We start from the raw sequence: 10,985 nt of genomic DNA on the forward strand, positions 1-10,985 counted from the left end.
AAGACTTCGGGCGTTCGTTGCATTGTTGTTCAGTTCAGTTCATTCACTGAAATGCAGCTTTTTTAAAAAAGGGGGGGGGGCTTCTTCAGATCCTTTCCCCCATCTCTTCTCTCCTTCCTCCCTACTGAATTTGGAAAACGTACTTTGAAACTTAAAACGTTGGGTACCCCCACCCCTCCCCAGAAGAACTAGCCTAAAGAAAGTGTACTGAAGCCACATCCGCCCTTACTTGGTGCCTTACTTTATCCTTTCCCCCGTGAATCTGAAACCCATAAAACTTAGGATAAGCCTATACAAATTCCATAAAACTTAGAATAAGCCTATACAAATTCCAGTATTTAACAAATAATCTTGTTGCCTAGCCTAGGTAGGAATTTTCTTTTTGGTCCTAGCTCCGAGTTCCCACTCGAGCCCTAAAATCCTGAGCACCAAGTATGGGCAAAAAAACCCTGCTCTACTTCAAGCGGTGAAATGACGTCATATCCGCCCTCAACTCTTGGAGCTCTGTTTTCCTCTTCCCCTAAAGAAAATCGCTGGGACCAACATAGGTGCGTGGTTTTCAGCTTCGTAAGGTAATAATGGCGAAGAAGGATTTGGGCAGAGGGGGCTGTTGGAGCAGTCAGCTAAAGAAGGGGTGGGGGAAGAGGTTATTGTATTGTTATGATTGAATATTTTTTCTTTTAAAAGTCCGACCCTTCCCTTCTCCCTCTTTCACCCTCACGACAACCCTGTAAGGTAGATTAGGGGGAGAAAGAGAGACAGCCCCAAAGTCATACAGCTAACTGCATGACAGGGTGGGGATTCGAACCTGGGGCTCCCAGATTCTAAAATATATTGGCTGCCTGACCGGCTGGGTTATATGGGAAGAGATAAGACTAAGAAGCTGAGGAGTGTCCCGGAGGTCGATCTTGTCTCTCATGCTCCTGGCCCTCTTTATGAAGCCGCTGGGAGAGGTTAGTAGGAGATTTGGAGCAAAGTGCCGTCAGTACGCTGATGACACCCAGCTCTATCTCTGTGCCGTCTGAATCAAGAGAGGCAGTCAATGTTTGTGGCCAGTGCTGGGAGGCAGTAATGGGGTGGATAAAGGCCAGTAAATTGAAGCTGAATCCAGACAAGATGGAGGTTCTGTGTGTCAGTAGGTCTCAGGTCCATGAACTTGAGGAGACATCCTGTACTTGATGGGGCTGTGTTGCCATGGAAGGGACAGGTACAAAATCTAGGGGTGCCATGATGCTTGAAGCTCAGGTGGAGGTGGTGGCCAGGAATACCTATGCCCAACTTCAACTAGCTCACCAGCTACGCCCCCTACAGGACAGAGACAATATGGCTGTGGTTCTTAACCTTCCGAATGCCGCGACCCTTTAATACAGTTCCTCGTGTTGTGGTGACCCCCAACCCTAACATTTATCCGTTTTACAGATGGAGAACACTGATGCAGAGAGTCTTAGGCGACCCCTGTGAAAGGGTCGTTCGACCCCCAAAGGGGTCGCGACCGCTGGGCTAGGGTAATCTACGCTCTGGTAACTTCCAGATTGGACTCTTGTAATGTGCTCCATGTAGGACTGCCCTTGAAGACAGTTCAGAAACTGCAGTTAGTGCAGAATCCGGCAGGGAGATTGTTAACGGGTGCTGCTAGCCGGTCACACATCACGCGGTCTTAGAAGAACTTCACTGGCTGCCAGTTTGCTACTAGGCCGAATTCAAGGTGCTTTGGTTAGCTTATAAAGCCTTAAATGGCTTGGATCCCAAATAAGGGGGGGCTTCTTCCGAATCAACCTACCCATGCCCTAAGATCAACGGGCAAAGTCCTCCTGATAGTACCACCACCTTCAGCGGTAGAAAAGGTAGGGCTTTCCAAGTGGTGGCCCCGAGATTGTGGAACGGTCTTCCCCTCTGAGGTGCGTCAAGCATCTTCTTTATATGCTTTCAGAAGATTGGTAAAGAGACCCCTATTTTCCTTGGCCTGGCTTCCCCTTTCCCCACTGTTATAGTAATATCATGAATCTAACACAGATTTAATTGTAATGTTACGAATCTTTTAACAGGATTTATTGTTTATATGTTGTAATAGTTTCGGTTGTATTTGATTTCATGGTTTACCTGAGTGTTTTGTCGTGACCCACCCTGAGACCTTTGGGGAGAGGGTGGAATAAAAATACATGCAAATAAAACAAATAAGGGGGGAAATGAATAGAAGAAGAAGAAGAGTTTAGATTTATAATCCCCCCTTTCTCTCCTGCAGGAGACTCAAAGGGGCTTACAATCTCCTTGCCCTTTCCCCCTCACAACAAACACCCTGTGAGGTAGGTGGGGCTGAGAGAGCTCCAAAGAACTGTGACTAGCCCAAGGTCACCCAGCTGCTGCTCCTAGAGAAAGCTTCATAGGAAAAGATGGGGAAAGATATTGAGAAGGAGGGTACAGTGAAGGGCTGAGGGGGAGAGAAGCAATGAAGGATTCTGGGGGATTGTGGAAGCAGGCAGTAGGCCGAAAAGTGAACTGAGGCATAAACAGAATTGGAAGCTTAGGGAAACCAGGGAGCTGTAGTAATGAGGAAGAGAGTTAGGGTATTTGGCAGAGGGAAGGGTAAGCAAACTGGGGCACTGGTAGGGTTGCTAAACTCCAGGTAGAGCCCGGAGATCTTTCAGAATTACAGCTGATCTCCTGGTGATAGAGATCAATTCCTCTGGAGAAAATGGCTTCTGTGGAGGGTGGACTCCATGGGATTATACCCTGACAAGGTCTCTCTTCAAACCCTGCCCCACGCTTAAATCTCAAGGAATTTCCCAACCCAGAGTTGGCAACCTTAGGAGCTGGAAGCGTGCACTATAGATATCTGTCCCTGTCTCCCACGCAGGAATTGATGCTAAACCTGTACCTTCCCTACAGCCCGTCCAAATCCTGCCTTTCGGATGCCTGTCCGCATGGCCTCAGGGTACCAGCGTCGCCTGTGGCGCTACGTAGATGCAGGTCGGCGCCGCAAGCTGCGCAGGCTGCTCCAACGTCACAGACAAGCGCTGAACCTGGGCGAGGCTGCAGGGCAGAAGAACCGGACCCCCCTTCACCGATCCTGTGCCCGACAGGACCACAAAACCGCCACCCTCTTGATGAAGTATGGAGCTGACCCCTTCCTTTTGGACCGACGTGGAGACACAGCCCTGCACGTGGCTGCCCGGCAAGTTGCGCGCAAAGGAGGCACTGGTAAGTCGTGACATGGAGTAGTAGTGCCTCAGTTGACGTGTAGATATCTGAATGCCCCAACTTCCTCCGCAAGCGGGGATCTGTGATCGTTGGCACTGGTGGCGGTAGAAAAGAGGTTGTTCATCTTTCCTATTGGTTCATATTTTGGTGGCATGTCCTTCACGTAGAGACGCTTCCTGGTCTGCCAAAACTTGACTTAAGTGGGGTGGCAAGGCAGGGTTCATCCATTTGGCTGCTGCAAATCTTTGCAAACTGGGAAATCCCTGGCTTGAGTGGAGTTCTGGTTGCCTGGTCCTTCTTCTTGGCCCTTCAATGGGGGAGGTGACCACAGGAATCTTTGTGGTGGAAATTGCTGTCGAGTTGTAGACAACGTATGGTGACCCCTTAGTGCAGGGGTCTTCAAACTATGGCCCTCCAGATGTTCATAGACTACAATTCCCATGAGTCCTACCACTTGGCCATGCTGGCAGGGGCTGATGGGAATTGTAGTCCATGAACATCTGGAGGGCCATAGTTTGAAGACCCCCTGCCTTAGTGTTACAAGGCAACCGATGAGCACAAATGGTTTGGCCGTGCTATAGTAGCCCTGGGCTTCTTTGATGGTCTCCCATCACTTGTTGGTGAATACCATGGGCAGAAAGATGTTACAATGGCGCTCCAGACTGTATCTTAGTTCTGGACCTGTTTTTCCCCAATATTGCCAATAGGAATACGCTTGATCGCAGGGCGGGAATTGTTGAGGGACTTGTTGAATCCTCGTTCAGTACCCAAGTATGTATATATTCAACATATCTCAATTTTCCTTAGTTTTTTTTTTCTTCTCCCAGCCCCTTTTCCAGCTATTTTCCAGGGCTTCACAATTCCCAGAAGAAGAGAGAAGAGTTTGGATTTATATCCCCCCTTTCTCTCCTACAGGAGACTCAAAGGGGCTGACAATCTCCTTGCCCTTCCCCCCTCACAACAAACACCCTGTGAGGTAGGTGGGGCTGAGAGAGCTCCCAGAAGCTGTGACTAGCCCAAGGTCACCCAGCTGGCGTGTGTGGGAGTGCACAGGCTAATCTGAATTCCCCAGAGAAGCCTCCACAGCTCAGGCAGCAGAGCTGGGAATCAAACCCAGTTCCTCCAGATTAGATACACGAGCTCTTAACCTCCTACGCCACTTCTGCTCCTCTTTCTGTGGTGGCTGTATTAGTCTATTGTTGCAGGACAAAGCAGAAAGCCAGTGGCTCCTTAAAGGCTGACAATATTTATTCCAGCATGAGCTCTTGCGAGTTAGAGCTCACTTCTTCAGATACCACAGAAAGAGAGAAAATAATTTTCCTCATATTTATCTGGAAAATTAAAGAACACGGGAGGGATGGGGAGGAGCAAAGGAGAGGCCCGGTGGTCATAAATTAGAGGTGATTCTTCATGTCCGGGTCTTGAACAGCTTAGGTTATTATTCGGAACAAATGATGAGAGAGGGCAGAAGTTTACAGTTTCCAGGAATCCTTCTAGATTGGGCGAAGAGGCATCTAGCTGGCAAAAGTTTATGCTTCAGTAAATCTGTTAGTCTTTAAGTTAGCACAGGTCCACTTTTTGTTTTTAACTCCCAGAAATGTATCAGGGATTATCAACTACCCTGTTTCCCCGAATATAAGACATCCCTGAAAATAAGACGTAGTGGAGGTTTTGCTGAAGTGCGAAATATAAGGCATCCCCCGAAAGTAAGACGTAGCAAAGTTTTTGTTTGGAAGCATGCCCGACAAACAGAACACAGAAAAATAAGACATCGCGCATCTTTGGGAGCAAAAATTAATATAAGACACTGTCTTATTTTCGGGGAAACATGGTAAAACATTGTTAAAACATCTGTTAAAACATCCCTTCTGTTAAAACATTGGCTTTTTTAGTTCCTTAAATTATAAAAGTTACCTGCAGTTAGCACAGTGACCACTAAGAGGCATCCTGAATCTCATTTCTTTCCTCATTTGTGCCATAGTGTACGAAGACCTTTTCCTTCCTTTGCGAAATCGGTGCCCCGCGGCCATGAGCATCAGAAACAGAGATGGAAAGACTCCGGGGGACCTTTTGGGCCTTACAGAAGACAAATGGGTATGAATATCGCTTGGTAGGAAAAGAATGTATCAGACAGAGTTAGGCTCATTCCGCACATGCAGAATAATGCACTTTCAAACTACTTTCAGTACTCTTTGAAGCTGTGCGGAATAGCAAAATCCACTTGCAAACAGTTGTGAAAGTGGTTTGAAAACGCATTATTTTGCGTGTGCGGAAGGGGCCTTAGATTCGAGGAGCACTTCCTAAAACTTGGAAATCTGATCCTTTTCCATAGTGCCCTGAGGAGAGGTTGGAGGAAAGCAAGATGGAACGTGAGGCCGACCGAGAGTGGAAGCGCAAACTCCTTGGTGAATGTGAAGACGAATATCAGGAGACCTGCTGGCGGTATGAAGGTGAAGAAGAGGGTTATTTCCGATATGCTGGCAGGGGCTGATGGGAATTGTAATCCATGAACATCTGGAGAGCCAGAGGTTGCAGACCCCTGAGCTATAGCAACAATGAAGCTGCCTTAGGCTCAAACAGTATTGTCTACTCCCGTGGTGGCGAACCTTTGGCACTCCAGATGCTATGGACTACAATTCCCATCAACCCCTGCCAGCATGGCCAATTGGCAGGGGCTGATGGGAATTGTAGTCCATAACATCTGGAGTGCCAAAGGTTCGCCACCACTGGTCTACTCTGACTGGCAGTTGCTGTCTAGGGCTTCAGGTTGGAGGTCTTTCACAGTGGTGGCCAACCTATGGCACTCCAGATGTTCATGGACTACAATTCCCATCAGCCCCTGTCAGCATGGTCAATTGGCCGTGCTGGCAGGGAATGATGGGAATTGTAGTCCATGAACATCTGGAGTGCCATAGGTTCGCCACCACGGGTCTTGCACATCACCTGCTACTGGTCCTTTTACTGGAGATGCCAGGGATTGAACCGGTGGCCTAAGGCATGAAAAACAGATGCTTTGCCACCGAGTTGTGGTCCCTCCCCACCCAGGATGGGAATGAGCCTTGGAAGAACTCAAATGCTGGTTTGCAATCCTCATTCATAGACAAGAAAAAACCCGTCATTGGTGGTTCAAATGTAACAGCAAACAGTGGTTTGTGGCAAACCAGGAAGTCTTCTGCGTGCCGGCATGCGTGATCAGAAGAAGGTTGAAACCACAAGACTTCCAGAGCTCCCTCACATAACAACAAACCTTGTTTTTCTTATGTCTGAATGTAGCCGCAGGCTCGTCTAGGCTTCCCTGAGGAGGTACGGTTGGTCACCACGTACAAATACTTAGGATTATCACAGTCTGTGTTTTTTCCTAAGCCATTAATAGTAGTCAGATACACCAAGGCTCATCAATAGAAGCTTCTGCTATCAGTTCTTTCCAGACAAAGAGAAGTTTCTTTTTCTAAACTGCTGTCAAGTTGCAGCTGACTTATGGTGACCCAATAGGGTTTTCGAGGCAAGAAGCACTCAGAGGGGGTTTTGCCATTGCCTGCTTCCACATAGCAACCCTGAATTCCCCAGATAAGCCTCTGCAACTCAAGCGGCAGAGCAGGGAATCAAACCTGGTTCCTCCAGATTAGAATGCACCTGCTCTTAATATGCTGCCACAGGAGGTGGTGATGGCTACTAACCTGGATAGCTTTAAAAAGGGCTTGGACAGATTTATGGAGGAGAAGTCGATCTATGGCTACCAACCTTGATCCTCCTTGATCTGAGATTGCAAATGCCTTAGCAGACCAGGTGCTCAGGAGCAGCAGCAGCAGCAGCAGAAGGCCCTTGCTTTCACATCCTGCACGTGAGCTCCCAAAGGCACCTGGTGGGCCACTGCGAGTAGCAGAGTGCTGGACTAGATGGACTCTGGTCTGATCCAGCAGGCTAGTTCTTATGCTCTTATGTTCTTATGTTCTTAACCTACTATGCCACTGCTGCTCAAAAATGATATGGGGAGGCTGGGACATGATACTCAAAGAAATTCAAAAAATATTGAAGGTAACAATGAAGAAAAAGCCTGAAGTGTTTCTACTGGGACTAACGGGAGATGACCTGCCAAATCAATACAGGCTGCTTTTTCGTGTATCTGTGTACTGCTGCAAGGACATTGTATGCTCAGAAATGGAGAGATGAAAAAATACCAACAAAGGAAGAATGGGTGCAGAAGGTCACAGAATATTCAGAAACAGCAACATTGACAACTTTACCAAGGGACAGTAATACAGAGAAGTTTGCAGAAAATTGGAAACCTTTTATGGACCATCTATTGAAAACATATGGTAGAAAAAAAATAATTGCAGGATTTAAGGTTTAAAATAGCAGATTGAAAAAGAATATTGGAAATGATACAGTGTGTAACTGATAAATTGTTCCATTTTAAATAGATGCATGAACCTAGACTGGATTAGAATGCAGCAATGAGATAGCGGGAAGTCATTATTTGGTGTTATAGTGTGTGGCTTAGTGGGTTACAGTGCCTTATTTTTCTTTTCTGCGTTTCATATTTTTGTTTTGTGTTGTTGTGGCGGTGGTGTGAAAGTTTTTTTCCTTTCATTTGCTGAGAAAATAAAAACGATTTTTAAAAGTGATATGGGGAAAGGCTGTGCTCAGTAGTTGAACCTCTCCTTTGCGTGTGGAAGGTCTCGCATTCAGTCCCTGGCAACTCCAGCTAAAAAGGATCAGGCAGTAGATAACGTAAAAGACTTTTCCCTGCGACCTTGGAGAGCTGATGCCGGTCTCAGTAGACAAAGCTGACCTTGAGGGATTGAGGGTCTAATTCATAAGAACATAAGAACAAGCCAACTGGATCAGACCAGCTACTCGCAGTGGCCCACCAGGTGCCATTGGGAGCTCACATGCAGGATGTGAAAGCAATGGCCTTCTGCGGTTGTTGCTCTCGAGCACCTGGACTGTTAAGGCATTTGCAATCTCAGATCAAAGAGGATCAAGATTGGTAGCCATAGATTGACTTCTCCTCCATAAATCTGTCCAAGCCCCTTTTAAAGCTATCCAGGTTAGTGGCCATCACCACCTCCTGTGGCAGCATATTCCAAATACCAATCACACGTTGCATGAAGAAGTGTTTCCTTTTATTAGTCCTAATTCTTACCCCCAGCATTTTCAATGGATGCCCCCTGGTTCTAGTATTGTGAGAAAGAGAGAAAAATTTCTCTCTGTCGACATTTTCTACCCCATGCATAATTTTATAGACTTCAATCATATCCCCACTCAGACGTCTCCTCTCCAAACTAAAGAGTCCCAAACGCTGCAGCCTCTCCTCATAAGGAAGGTGCTCCAGTCCCTCAATCATCCTTGTTGCCCTTCTCTGCACTTTTTCTATCTCTTCAATATCCTTTTTGAGATGTGGCGACCACATTCAGCATAAGATGGCTTCGTGTGTGATACACGGTACGCCCTTTTAATAATCTCCTTTCTTTTCATTCTTCCCTAGAGGATTTTTACACTGCCAGTCCCGATCCGGAGACCTACGAAGACTGGGCTGATCGCATAGCACGGGAATACGGCCAGAAACGCAAGCGAGCGGCAGGCCTCCACCACCAGCAGAAACCCAAAAATGAACCCCAAAAGCCAGCCCTGAAGCTGCGGCCTCTCCTAGAAGAGGAACGTCTGCTCTACGAGAAGCGCTCCCGAGCCAAAGAAGCAGAACTGAAGGCGGCGAAAAGAGCCCGTTACGAGGAAGGCTGCACCCGGGTCTTCGCTGCCGACAGTCCCCGTCTTCTGAGTTACTCTGACATCCCCTGGCCGTGCCCGAGAGGGACCGCTGAGGAAATGGCCGCAGTGGCACTCCATGGCGTCGATCCCACGGACAAGGTGGGTTACCGGCGCTTTCTCCGCCACCAGCAAGTTTTGTGGCATCCAGACAAGTTTGCTCAGCGCTGTGGCACACGCTTAGCTGAGCGGGATCGCCACCGGATCTTGGACATGGTCACCGCGTTATCTCAAGCTTTCAACCGGCTAGCTGAAGTGGCCAAATGACACGTTACGGGTTAATAAAGTTTTGTCTCTTTGAGAATGGGGGGTGGGGGGGGATGGATTGTTGGAGCAGGAAGAATTTTCAGATGTCTCCTGAAACAGATGTGTTTTTTTTCTGGTGGCTCCTTTCCAGAAATCACGGGAAGAGAAATAGGAATGACTCGATAAGAGTCAGGAGTTCACAAAATGATCACTTCTGTGACCTAAGCAAATGGTGATGTGGGTTTTTTGGGGGGTGGGTTGGAAATGGGATTCAGGCTTAAATAAACGTAGTATTAAACCATGAAAGGTTTTTATTTATTTTAAACATATTAACAACCATACAGAAAAGGAAAAAAAGAAAAGAGCTACCCCAATCTAATCACCCCTCTTCCACTAAATAGTAGTAGTAGTAGTAGTAGTAGTAGTAGTAGTAATAATAATAATAATAATAATAATAATAATAATAATAATAATAATAATAATAATAATAATAATAATAATAATAATAATAATAATAAACAACGAACTGGTGGAATCACAAACCTGAAAAGGTCACTGAAAATGAACACGTAAATCTACTCTGGGACTTCCGAATTCAGACTGACAAAGTTTTGGAACACAATACTCCTGACCTCACGATTGTGGAAAAAAAGAAAGTGTGGATAGTCGATGTTGCAATTCCTGGCGACAGCAGAATTGATGAGAAGCAACTGGAAAAACTTGCACGATACGAGGATTTAAGGATTGAGCTACAAAGACTCTGGCACAGGATCGAAGCCTCCTTGCTGTCTGGGAGAAATGTACCTGGTTCGATGGGGTAGGGGCCATAGGGGGAACTATGAAATTATTTGAACGCAGTATATCGCATTTTAAACATAACATTCGGTCCCAGTGCTAGCCACCTTGCAGCCTAAATATTGACATTTGGGGATGAATTAGGCCATTTCTCCTCAGAGTTACACCTGGTCTAGGGCTGTTTTTTGCCCTGCTTCTCCACAAAACCTTGGCACATTCAAACACCGCTGGGGGCTTCCGGGCTTCCCCCTAATCTTTCCCAAACCTGCTTTGCAGCAGAGTTGGGAAATCTCAGCAAAGCCTGGATAACTGCTGTGTGGGTGGGAAGTTTCAAATTTTCTCAGTAGCGACCATTTCCCCCACAGTGGTCATTCCCTTCCCTCCAGCCATTGGGAGTCTTTTTTTTTTAAAAAAAGAAACTGAGTATTGTTATATCAATATAATATACAGCATCTTAGAATTCCCAGGTTTCTTTTTTTTTTAAAGTAAGTCTCTTGCCTCTTTCACTGGAAAGATATGCTAGAGGCATACTTTATAAAATGAAAGCTGGCAATTCAAAGAACCTGGTGCAGAAGAATGTGTGTGTTTGTTTTATTAAACTTATATCTCAGGCAGTGCACATACATATTGAAATACATTCCATAGACAGTGAATTCATAAAACCAGCCTTAACATATAATCTTAAAAAGGACTGGTCAGGTGTGGGGGGAAAGAATTTGGAAGAGGGAAACGATGCAGAATATAATATGTGTATTAGTGGTAGGTAGTTGGGAGGTCTGCAGGTGAAATCAGACAACGGGTGGCCTCAACCAAAGACCTGGTGGAACATTTCCATCTTACAGATCCTGTGAAAAAACCCTGGCTCTGGTTGATGTCAATCTGACGTTCTTTGGGCCAGGAACCACTTGGAGATTTCTATGAGAGGACTGGAGCATCGTCCATGGGCAATATGGTGATATTCAGTTGCCAGTTTTTTTAAA

General features: G+C 46.4%; 1 protein-coding gene across 5 annotated transcripts; it reads left to right on the top strand.

Moving 5' to 3' along the window:
- The first annotated feature begins 482 nt into the window (after positions 1-482).
- NFKBIL1 (NFKB inhibitor like 1) lies at positions 483-9,516 on the top strand. Of its 5 annotated transcripts, none has more exons than XM_048487731.1 (5): positions 483-567; positions 2,887-3,198; positions 5,180-5,292; positions 5,531-5,648; positions 8,687-9,516. In XM_048487731.1, the coding sequence occupies exons 2-5, from the start codon at positions 2,910-2,912 to the stop codon at positions 9,229-9,231; spliced, it is 1,065 nt and encodes a 354-aa protein (XP_048343688.1). In that variant the 5' UTR covers positions 483-567; positions 2,887-2,909; the 3' UTR covers positions 9,232-9,516. The 5 variants fall into 5 exon arrangements, with proteins under 5 accessions (XP_048343688.1, XP_048343687.1, XP_048343689.1 ...); XM_048487730.1 differs by having other exon boundaries at positions 484-572; XM_048487732.1 differs by having other exon boundaries at positions 495-548.
- Positions 9,517-10,985: the final 1,469 nt, after the last annotated feature.

Source organism: Sphaerodactylus townsendi, linkage group LG03, assembly GCF_021028975.2.
Source record: "Sphaerodactylus townsendi isolate TG3544 linkage group LG03, MPM_Stown_v2.3, whole genome shotgun sequence".
Lineage (NCBI taxonomy): Eukaryota > Metazoa > Chordata > Lepidosauria > Squamata > Sphaerodactylidae > Sphaerodactylus > Sphaerodactylus townsendi.